The sequence below is a fragment of the Phascolarctos cinereus genome, unplaced genomic scaffold (assembly GCF_003287225.1).
Source record: "Phascolarctos cinereus isolate Bilbo 61053 unplaced genomic scaffold, phaCin_HiC Scaffold_5;HRSCAF=322, whole genome shotgun sequence".
NCBI classification, from domain to species: Eukaryota; Metazoa; Chordata; class Mammalia; order Diprotodontia; family Phascolarctidae; genus Phascolarctos; species Phascolarctos cinereus.
In genome coordinates, this window is record NW_027555958.1 from 293746483 (window position 1) to 293758899 (window position 12417).

At 36.6% G+C, this 12417-nt stretch overlaps 1 protein-coding gene across 1 annotated transcript in view; it reads left to right on the forward strand.

Moving 5' to 3' along the window:
- LOC110215873 (leucine-rich repeat-containing protein 37A-like) overlaps nt 1–12417 on the forward strand; it is a 68403-nt gene that overhangs the window by 21304 nt on the left and 34682 nt on the right. The window contains 3 exon segments of the mRNA XM_020997705.2: nt 878–958; nt 9959–10030; nt 11397–11471. Coding sequence (XP_020853364.2) covers nt 878–958; nt 9959–10030; nt 11397–11471 — 228 coding nt within the window.

Consider the following 12417-nt stretch of genomic DNA (forward strand, 5'->3'; position numbering starts at 1 on the left):
ATTCATTTTTAAAGAGAATTAAAATTTTGTTAGTGGAAAACTGGTAGACTACTAAAAAATCTATAATAAAAATGTAGACTGGAGAAATTACATTAGAAAAACAAAGATCACAATTATTTTTGTTAATAAATAATCAACAATAATTTAGTTAGTGCTTTCATTCATTCAATAAGAATTTATTAAGTGGCTACTGTGTACCAAGCACTATGTTGGGAACTTGGGATAATTCAAAGACAAAAATGAAATGTTTCAGCCTCAAGGAGTTTACATTTGATTGGGAAGAAACAATATGAATATAAGTAAATGCAAAATATATACAAATATATTTTCTGCAGTGGGGAGAACACTAGCAACTGGGAAGATCAGGATAGGACTCTCTCTAGTGGGAAATGGTACTTGAAACAAGCCTTCAAGGAAGGTAGGATTTCCATCTGGCAGAGGAAGGAGTTCATTCTATGTCTAACACTAAAGTATGTGTGTGAATATGAAAATACAAATCATATAATTTTAGAACTGGAAGTGACCTTTGGACCTTATCCAGCCCACTCTATTCCTTCCCTTTATTTTGGAGCTGAGAAAAGATGGTCCCGAAGAGACTGTCATCTATTTCAGTGGCTTCTTGGTAAAGTAAAATGAGTTTACCAAAAAAGTGAAATGACTTGCACTATTTACACATCTAGTTAATTGTAGAGTTAAGATTATTATAAACGAATAATACCTTATACAGTAGCATGTGCCTACTGGGTGCTAATTAAATATTACATCAACTAAATTAATGTTATGGAGTAGTAGATAAATGTTTTGCTACACTCACATATGAATTCGGACACCAATAAATGCACTGAAAAAAGATATTTTTGCTTTTATCTTTTTATAGAAACCTTAGTTGCAATTCACTCAAAAAACTCAGTTATGGAACATTTCAAGCCTGGCATGGAATGCAGTTTTTGCAGAAGTTGTAAGTGTAATAAAATCGATATGTAAAAATTATTTACTATATTTTGCACCTTTGTTAATTAGTTAGTTATGTTTTAATCCAGCACTTCTTAAACTATGAGTCGAGAGCTCCCATGGGGTCGTGTAACTGAACGGGGGGTTGCAAAAAATGTAGCAACAGTAAGAGGTTTCTGAATGCACAATGTCGAAAAACTAACTCAAAATCAAAAGCATAATGAATTTGAAGTGTTTCTGGCAGCACTTGCCCATGTTGCATCGCGTGCACATGGCTTCACTGCAGCCTTGGTTCTGAACACACAACATGCTCGCTTTGTACTGCGCACACCATCAAGTGACACAACGCCAACACACGTTGCCAGAAACACCTCGACTCGTATACAATACTGTTGTCTTTAATAAATGGTCAAATTATATGTCTGCTAAATAATTGTTTTAAAATAAATTTCTTTATGATTTATTATCAGTAAATATTTGATTTGTATACCTATTTTATATACTTCCATACCTGGGGTTGCATAAAAATTTCTTGGGTGAAAAGGGGTCGTAAGTGGAAAAAGTTTAAGAGGCACTATCAAGAACCTTGGGAGGTAGACTGTCATGATGTACATTTTACAGATGAGGAAACTAAGGTACAAAGAGGCTAATAGACTTGCCCAATTCATAAATTTAAATCTCCATTAGTATAAAACATTAATACCCACCTTAGCTTAGGACCAGCCTTTGGAATTGATGAACCAATCTTCCCATGCTGATCATAGCATTGTAGTAATGATCAAGTTTTTGCTTTTTTGAAACACATTTGTGGTATTTTAGGAGTTCAACTTTTGATTCTATGACACCAGATCGGGTTAGAAAGAGTTGAGGTGGGCTTCAGAGAATCTGAACGTTTTGTATGGCACATTTTTGCATCTCATTATTTGGTCCAATGCAAAATCCGAAGCTATTTGTATGCAAATATGTTTGAAAAATACAAAGCTTGCTAAGCATACGCGAAATGCTTGACTGAAATGATGGCCACATGCTCTACCATCTTAATCAGCTATTAAGATTCTGCTGTACTGAGAAAAAAGGAGGTAAAAAAAAACTTTACGTGGTGTATGTGGATTATATTTCTCTGTTGTTAAGATACTACATCTTCTTCACACTCTACCAAGAAGCTGTTTATGTCTTCAAAACTTGCCTTACCCAGTATCACAGATAATTCTGAGTCTGTAATCTGAGTCTATTTGTAATATCTTCACAGTGGTTATTTGATCACATTCAGTAAGTACTCAGTAACAGGAGGGGAACTCTACTGTACGTCTGTTGTCTCTCCCTTCATTTTATAAAGAATTTCCAAAATGGAAAAAGAGCAAATTTGCCAAACTGCAATGGCAAGGATTAGGACTAGCTATGGTGGAGAGAAAAAAATCTTGATTCTTGGACTTTTGTGGTCTAAAGAAAGCTAAATCCCTAGCTAATGTCAGTTATCTGCAAAGGATTAGTAAAATCAAATTAGTAAATTAAATTAGTAAAATCAAATGAGACTTGACAGATGGAGTGATCCTTACTTTGGCTTGCAGCCAAAACAATAGACACAAATTTACCTCATGTGGTTTCATTTACTATAGTGAAATCAAGGGTTATATTGCTTCTTTTTCCTCAGATGAACCTCCAAGGGAGGCTGTATTGAGCCTAAATTTCTCACACAGGTTAGCACCATGAGAGATTTCCTTGAAAGGTAGAAGAATGTGATCTTCTTAATATTTTAAAAGGGCAATAATCAGGCATTAAGTAATTATTATCCAGTATCATGAATGTATCACCTGGCATGAGTGAATAGAAAATGTCATCTTAAGTTAGAATTACATAAGCCAAGAGACCATCTTGGTAGGCATCTTGATAGATGCCTGAAACCCAAATCAAATATATGTCAAGTATATACAGTGTCCCAAAATCCTTAGTGCCATTTTAAGCTTTAATAGCTTAGTAAATTAGTAAAATACCATTCTTTTAATGGTAGCCATAATCATATATCTTTCCACTGAAGTCAGGACTGAAATATGATATGGAAAACCATAGTAATTGTTATTCCTTAATATTGAGTATATTTTTTTCCTGGCTTTAAAGTACTTCTTCATTAACCAACACAGGTCCAGGCTGATGACATTTTTTAATTTTTCAGTTAATGTAGTGATTCTTAGAAGAGTGATCTTCATGGTCATAAAAACTAACGTCTGATACTTTGAAAATATATACATGCATAGTAACTACTTGCTTTTATATAATACTTTATAATTCTCGGCGTCCTTTCAAATTATTTGTCCCATTTAATCCTTGAGATGACCCTGTGAGGTATCTAGTGTAGGTATTATTTTTCCCATTTCTCTGATGAGGAAGCTAAGGCTCAGAAAAATTAAGGACTACTCTCATGGGTAATATAGGTCAGAGCTGGGGTCTTGACCCATTCTTTCTGATTTAGTCTAGTGTTCTTTTCACTACTCCACCTTGCTTTGCAAACAGCCAGGTTCCATGCTGTTTCTCTATGGCACCCTAATCCCTGAGCATTGAAAATGAGAGAAAATTCAAAACGTTCTCATTTAATTTTTTTGTCTCTTTCTATTAAGATTGCCAGTCCAACAGTTGTGGCCACTTTGTGAAAGTGATAATTTAGACTCTTATTGATATCATCTTGTCCTCTTAGTTCTCTGACGATGATATATGGACAGAAGGATGTGTGTGTGTCTGTGTGTGTGTGTGTCTGTCTGTGTGGGTGAAGGGACTTCCATAATGCAAGACTTCATAATGTATAGACATAAAAGATAGTCTTTTAATTTTGGATTGTAACTACTATTCAAGAAGCCTAATGATTATGACTGCCTCTTAACCTCAGTCTGCCTTAAGGCAGCAGCTGAAAGATTTTCCCTTTCTTCTCTTCTGATTGCCAGGCAATAGGCTGGCCCACCTGCTACTTTTTTTTCCAGCAGCCCATGACTATGCTGGGTAATACTAATAATACATTATAGTTGGATAGTGTTTTTAAAGTTTTAAAATATTTTGCAATGCTTTACCGTCTTTCTCATTTGACATTGCTTGAAGCTGTGTCTCTACAATCTAGATTAAGACAAACAGTTTATTTGACAAAGCCACTAGCCAGGCATCAAATGATTCTAATTTATTGTTTTTGCCAAACTGAGCTGCATTTGGGTTGATTCTCCAACCCCAGTGCAATCTACCTGCTATCAGTTTCCTCTTGAATAGCAGTAGAAACACATAAGGGTTAAAAACTTTAGAAGTAATGAAATCACTTTTTGTTATGAAATGGAATCCTGGCAACTTCTGCCAATATACAGTAAAATATGAACATTACAAATGAATGACCAAGGTCTAGTCTATCCCTTGGTAAAGTGTAGGATACCTTAAAAACCTTATTTTGTTTCATTTGTAATGACTTGGAAGCCCCAGTGTTGCCAATACCTGGTGATTATTCCAGGTAACTAAAATTTGCTAACAAATATTAATGTTAGGAAAGATTCTCATTTTCTTCCTCAGTTGCATTTCATTCTTCAACTTCTTTAACCTGACAGCTTTAAAAAAAAGTCTTTGTAGTCTTTTGTGGTCTGTCTCCTGACCACCATATTTAATACAACTTTTAGGACTTAATTTTATCCGTCCGTGTAATGGGCTTGATGGTCCTTCTGAATCTGTGAAAACTACACACACAATTTGAAATGACAATATACCTGGGCCATTACAAATTAGCCCAAAATTTTTAACGCAGTTTTGCAAGCTATTTCCCATGCAGCTTCTTTATACATTCCTTTGTTACAGTGTCCAAATACCATTGGCATTTCAGCTTTTTTAACCTTTTCTTTACCCTCATGTTATTTGGATACTTAGGAATTAGTTCTTAGCTGGGAACAAAGACTCCTGGAGATGATTTGAGTACAATCACAAGTAGCCCAAAGCTATTAAATTTCAAAGCCATACGATCATTGTACATTCCAAGTTTCTGTTCATTGATCAGGAACCATTTAAAAAAAAACATTAAAAATTTTTTAAAAATCAACCAATTTGTTTCAACAAGAAGGCTTTTCCAGGGTTCTTTCCAGGGAAGTAATTAAAATGTAGGATAATCATTCCAGATTCAATAATCTCTTTTTCTGAGAAAAGGCTTACAACAGTGCAATCATATCTTAGAATGTTATCTTGTGTGAGAAGCTATGCAGACAAAAAAAAGGGAAAAGGTTAATTTCTTCTGATACTTTTGGACATACTTGAGCTATGTTGAGATCATTCTGTTTCTTTCTTTGACCACCTGTCTCCGATTTTTTCTGCCCCTTAAATGTTAGTATAGATAGTTTGGGGTTTTGTCCTATTTAAAACTGATTTTTCACGGCCTGCTTTGGACATTTTTTCAGCTGAAGCTGTCAGGATTTCAGTATATGCAGGACAGTGGTGACATGCTTCAGTCCTCAATTCTTTTCTGTCTGCTCAGTTAATAGAGAGGAAACGTAGCCCATCAGTCTGGACCTGTGTAGAAGGATTTGGAGAAAAAAAATAGCAGGTAAGAAATGTTCCCTTATTTTGTGAGCTGCCTCACTTAATTTCCCCCATATTATGCAGTAGAAGACATAAAGAAAAACAAAAATTAGTTGTCCCAGGCTAAAAAAAAATACTTAAAAATAATTTAGGAGAGAATTTCTTCATCTTTGAAAATCTAGAACATCCTTTATGTTTGGATTAAAATGTATGATACATGTCACTCTCACAAAGATACAGCTGGGATCTAGTAGAAAGAGCATGGAACTGATCTGTGTGACTTGGCTAAGTCACCTGACTTCTTTAGACCTCAGTTTCCTCATCGGTAAAATGAGGGGGTCAGTACAGATATTCTCTAAAATTCTTTCCAGTTTTAAGAGTCTATTATTCTTTGATTTTAAACTCAGCACTCAATTGCTTTTGGGTTCCAGAAGACAGCAGCAGTTAGAGTCTAGGCAGCTAGGCTGCATAGGTAGTTCCCAGTGTGGGCAGCCCATTCTCCCTTTTGCCTAGCTTAAATCTTGGCAAAGGGAAGAATATGCAAGAGTCAGTGGTGAAAACATTAGGAAATATGGAATGGGCCCATATTCTGTTCTTCAGTTTTTGGTTTTTGTCTTTTGCTAAATTCTTCAAACAATTAACATTTAGGTATAATGAACAGTATTTGATTTTTTAAAATTCAATTTTGATTTCAGTTCCTAATTTTCTTCTTCCTTCCTCCCCCTCCTGCACCCATTGATAAAGCAAGAAAACCAAATTCATAACAAATATGTATGGTAATGCAAAATAAATTCCTTCATTAGTCATGTAAAAGAAAAAGAGAAGAAAATATGCATCAATCTGCACTCTTGAGTCTATTGGCTCTCTTATCTGGAGGTGGATATGTTGCATATTTCATCATGAGTACTTTGGAATTGTGGATGGTCATTGTGTTGATCACAGTTCCTAAGTCTTTGGAAGTTGATTATCTTTACGATATTGTTACTGTATAGAGTATCAGTACATACAAGTCTTCCCTGAAACCATTCCTTTCATCATTTCTTACAGCATTATAGCTTTCCATCACATTCAAATACCACAATTGTTCAGCCATTCCCTAATCGATGGGCATCTCCTCAGATTCCAGTTCTTTGCCACAACAAAAAGAACTGCTATAGATATTTTGGTACATATGGGTCTTTTTCCTCTTTCTTTGATCTGTTTGGAGGATAGATCTAGTAGCAATATTACTGAGTCAAAGAACATACAAAGTTTCATAACTTTTTGAGCACGGTACCAAATTGCTTTATAGACTAGTTCACAACTCCACCAACAGTGCATTAGCTTACCTGTTCATAACTCTACCAACAATGCATTAGTGTTCACACAATACACACACACACACACACACACACACAGACAGAGCATTTGTCATCTTTTTTGTCAATTTAGCCAATCTACTAGGGGTTGGTACCTTAGAATTGTTTTAATTTAATGAGTAGCATTTGATAAATGTATTTAGTAAAGATAACCTTTGCTTCCTAGAGGTTGAATTGCCCTACCTCTAGTTCTAGTAACTTTTCAGACTTTCTCAGGCAACGATTCCCAAGGTCAGAGTAGATCAGAAACATCTTCTGGATCCCTCATTTGTCCCTGAGTTCTCCCTTCCCAGGAAGCTCTCCCAGAGCTGGTTGGTCCCAGGCTTCTCTGTAGGCATAGCAAATGTGATAATAACCCACTTTTTTATCCATTCTACATATCCTACCCAAAGCAGTCCATTTGCATGCTCTCGGATTCAGGCCTGAAGTCCTACAGCCAGTTACATTTATTAATAGCCTCGGTAAAAATCATCAAATTTTGTTAATCAAATATACAGACAATGTTCAATTAGAGGGAGTTGTTAATACTGTACTCTGGACTACAGGACAGTTTGGCAAACTAGAAAAGTCTTACCCAAAAGGAATGAAGTTTACCAGGAAAAAAGTGCAAGGCGTCACCCTTAGAAACCCAGCTCCCTAACAAAGAAGTGGAGATCCTGCTGCATCTGGAGTTTGAAGACCTGGATTCAGATCCTTGTTCCCATCCCTTGCCAGGCTGCTTGACCTTGGGTAACACTTAACCTCCCTGGACTTTCCTTTCCTCATCTGTAAAATGAGAGGGTTGCACTAAATGGCTTCTAAGGTCCCTTTAAATCCCATCATCTCAATGTGAAGTGGAAGAAAAACTAGTTAAGAAGGAAGAACGTGCTGGTAGCATAGGGTAGGCAGAAGATGAAGTACCTCGGAGGGTGGTGGTTGTGCAGTTAACAGAGTGTGAGGAGGAGCAACAAACAAATCTTGAAGCCTGGGCTGGAAGTGGTTATGGGGAAGGACCAAGAAGATAGAGGAAACTGGCTAACAACACCTTGTACGGAAGCCAAAGATAGTCCTGAAGGACTTGCTGCCACTGAAAACATATTTAGAGCAGAAACTGCTTTGACAAGTATGCGGCAAGATGATGCTCTTTCCTCAGGTAGCATAACAAAATCAAGAATCTAGATTTTCAAAAGTTAACAATGTTATAAGAAGCAAAAGTAATTCTCTTTAGATCTCTGGATGAGTGTACCCAGAAAAGGCATAGTAGGTGGATGGAAACATTACAAGATAGCCCCCACTCCCCACCCCCACCCCCATGACATGCTTGAACTTTGGGCAAGTAGCTTTACCTATGTGTATAGTTTCTCATTTACAAGGCTTAATTCTCCAGTGATTAATTAGCATTCTATATTCTTATAGGACTATAGTCATTTTTCTTAAATCTATAAATGATCATGGATAAAAATTTGATAATAGGAGATAATTATGGGAAAGAAAAATGAAGACAGCAAATGAAATAGATCACAGGATACCCCAAATGGGTGGGTGACTTTATGAAAACCAGTTAATTCTGAATCATGGTATTCTCAGAATTAAAGTTACCACCTACACCCCATTGTTATGATGTTTTCCATAAGGGAATTTATAATGGTTTTACCTCTTGAATAATATCAAAAACAGGGGGGGGGTTTTGGGGGGGAGCTTTTTTTTAGGAAACAAAATTGTCCCAGCCTGTAAGATGCAGCTTATATTCTCCTGGAGTTAATCAATGGATAATAGTAAAATTCTTTAAAGATAAAAATAAATGTATCTCTGTGCTCTGAAGGAAAAAGAGTATATTTCTTGTTGGGCTGTCAGCAAACTGTTTTCCTACTTTAGCACCTGTAGCTCATTCTCAACTTTTTTTTCCCTTTTTTGAAGTTGACTTGTTTTCTTCAGTGTCTTGGCTACAAGATGTTCCAGCTAGAAATTCTAAGCTTCATGCAACAACCTCTTTAAAACAATGAACAAAGACACTCCTAGTGCCTTCGGGCTTCGGGCTCCTCTGCGTTTTCTTTGGTACTAGACTATAGGTCTCTGTGGGTGATCATATTCTAACTCATAGTAAACATTCTCTATACCTCCTGATTTTACTTTCTGAAGCCTGAGCTTTTCCTTGGTTATTATTCACGTAATTGCCCAAAAATCATGAGTCATTAGCTTTCCTTTTTTCCATTTTTTTTCAATTTTGGAATTCAGGGCTCCCCAGTTTTCAACTCTAAACCTCTTCTTTTCTCCCATGGAGATTAGTGGGCAAGGAAAAGTCACAAAGACAAAGCTAACCCAGGGCGTAAGGTTTTAGTCTTTTGTGCCAGCCTACATCTGTTCATGGCCTTTCATATGTAGATACAAATTGCAAAATCTGAAAAGGCTTTGAGTTTACCCTTATATAATTTTCTATAACCTATTTTTTTCCTATGGCATGGGCTTTCCAGCATCCAGCTTCTTCACATTGCTTTATAGAATGGCTGGACTAGTTCACAACTCCACCAACAGTGAGTGCATTAGCTTACCTGTTCATAACTCTACCAACAATGCATTAGTGTTCACACAATACACACACACACACACACACACACACACACACACACACACACACAGAGCATTTGTCATCTTTTTTGTCAATTTAGCCAATCTACTAGGGGTTGGTACCTTAGAATTGTTTTAATTTAATGAGTTGCCAGTTTAATCATTCTCCACATCCTTTACTTTCTTCCTTTCTCCTTTTTCTCTTCTGTTTCTCTTCAACATCTTCTAAAGACTAAGATGGCTCCTAGAGGCTTGTTGAAAAGGGCAAAAAACGGGCAGCGAGATGGTGCAGAGGGTAGAGTACCGGCCCTGGAGTCAGAAGAACCTGAGTTCAAATCCAGCCTCAGACAGATGATCCTCACTAGCTGTGTGACTCTGGGCAAGTCACTTTACCCCACTTGCCTTGTAGGAAAAAAAAAAAGGGCAAAAAAGTAATAGTGAGATTTCTTGTGAATAGAGAACATTCTCATTCAGGCAGCCATGGTAGTGCTGTACTGCACCTCCCTGAATGGGCTTAATTAATCTAACATTGTAGTAATAGTATTGAAATTGTTTGTTTTTTTTTTTTATTTTTTCAGAATGCTCAGTCATAACCCTTTGTCAGCCATCGAAGACAAGTTTTTTTTCCAATTGCCATCATTGAAATATTTGTAAGTATTGAATAGGACATAAACTCATGAATCACCTTTGCCTTGGATTCTACTATTCTTTGCTTCATAAAAGCACCAAAACTAATTTATCCTGTACATAAGCTAAGAAGTCAAAACCTTGTAAAATTTTAACTAGGCATTCAATAATGCTCTTATTAAAGATATTAAAAAAGAGTAGCTTTTAGAGGGGAAACAGCTATCAGTCAACATTCATTTATTAGGCACTTGCTGTCTTCCAGGCACTATGCCAGGCACTGTGGATACAAAGATAAAAGTGAATTAGTTTCTGCTTTCAAGAAGTATGCATAAACACAAAAGACAACCTGACATGTATAGTGAATACAAAACGGATATAAAGGAATGCTGTGGAAGGGTTGGGGAAATGCAACATGAGCAGCTGAGTCCCGCAGGCCTCATACAGGCTCATAGTGGTGGCTGAGCTTGGAGAGGTGGAGGTGAGAATACATGCCAGACATGGGTGAAAGTCTATACAAAGGCACTGAGAAAGGACCATGTACAGGCTAGAGTATAGAACATGTAGAAAGGAGTTATGAGTAATAAGTCTAGGAGAAGAGCATGGGGCCAGGTTATGAAGTGGGCTTTAAATGTTGAACAGACAAGTTTATTTTTGAACCTAGAGGTATTAGGGAGCCTTTGGTATTCATTAAAGGAGAGAGGAGGCATCACATGGTCAGACATGATACTTTAGGAAAATTATGTGGCTACGTGAAGGATGGGTAGGAATGGAGAAAGACTTGAGTCCAGGCAGGAAGTGATGAGGATTTAAACTAGAGTAGTGGCTATATAAGTGGAGATATATGGAGGGATGTGGAGATAGAACCATTTGACTTGGCAACTCAGTGGATGTGGGAGGTGAGGGAGAGGAAGGAGATGAAGTTGCAAATGTCAGCAACTGGAAGGATGGTCATGAAGAAATCAGTGCTAAAGAATATGTTGAGACATAGGAATGGAAAGGAAACCAAGTGGATGGAGAAACTGTCATTATAACGGGGAAGAAGTTTAGATTCTAAAAATAATACCCCTCATCATAGCAAAGAGGAAAATTATAGGGAATGAGAAATTTGAGGCATTTGCAGGTTGCTTTAATTATGGCCAGGCTATTCATATGTAATTTCAAGGTAAAGGTGTAAATATTTATATATTTTTTAAACTTAAAGTTATTTTGGTTAACTTCTGTCTCCTCAATACTACAGCCTACAGGCTATGTCTAGGAGTATCTTTTCCAGAAAATAAACTCTTGAATCTGCTTAAAATATCAGCAATTGAGACAATGACATTTTCTACAGTATCTTACAAAAAGTACAGAATTTCCATATTTAGATTTGTAGTTTTGTTTTTCTTCTAGGGATATAGGTAGAACAGAAGTACCACTTGTGGCTGTCAAGAATATCCTGATGATGGCCCTCAGACTACAAACACTGTAAGTATTACATGAATTTTATTTTTCATTAGGCATTTCTTTAAAATATTTCATTAGGACACTGTTAGGACATAGCTTATTATTACACAGATTCAGATATATTATGCAGTAAATTGTGGTCAAAAAACAATAACTAAAATTAGTCGAAATTTGATATGATGCCCTGTCTTTCAACATCAGTATGAATTCTACTGTACATAGTATCTGATACAATATATTTACAAAGTGACAGGATCAGAAACTTTTAAGACTGAGAAATGGGGTCCCAGAAGATTTTAATTTACTTAAGATCACAAAACAGGTGAGTCCCCAGACTTCCAGATCAATGTGTTTGTTTTGTTTTTTCAAACAATACTGTTCCTCCAGGGATATATTTCCACAGTTATTTTTTATTTAGAGCTTATTTGTTAATCAATTTTCCGTCTTAAAACATTTGATATGTGACCAATAGGGGTCACTGTGGAGCAAAGTTGACCGAATTACTGGCTCTTTTACTCACCCTCCCAATAGGAAAGAGGGAGGAATTGAATTCTCCGAAACCATACCTTCTTCTCAACTGGCAATTTTAGGGGCATGACTTTCCCTTCCACCTCTACTTCGTAGCTCCTCCCCCTCATTCCAGGGACTGGAATTTATGCCTAAGGCCTTTACAGGTTGATCAACCACACTAGACTACAGCAATGAGTTTTGTATTTTTTTTTTTAGCTCCCAGCAAAACAAGACCCAAGGACAACATAGATCATTTTCTCAGCTAGGTTAGAAGGTTTGCATAAGATCAAAAATTATCTTAAAATCACTACAGCTCAAGACCCCCAGTTACGATAATTCCCAATCTTCAGACAGACAGATTTGGATCTCCATCCTATTTAAATTATGTGATTTTTCTAATTAGCCCTTGTCTTCCACTGTTTCCTTTTTCTCAGCATGTATCAGTCAGTATACAACT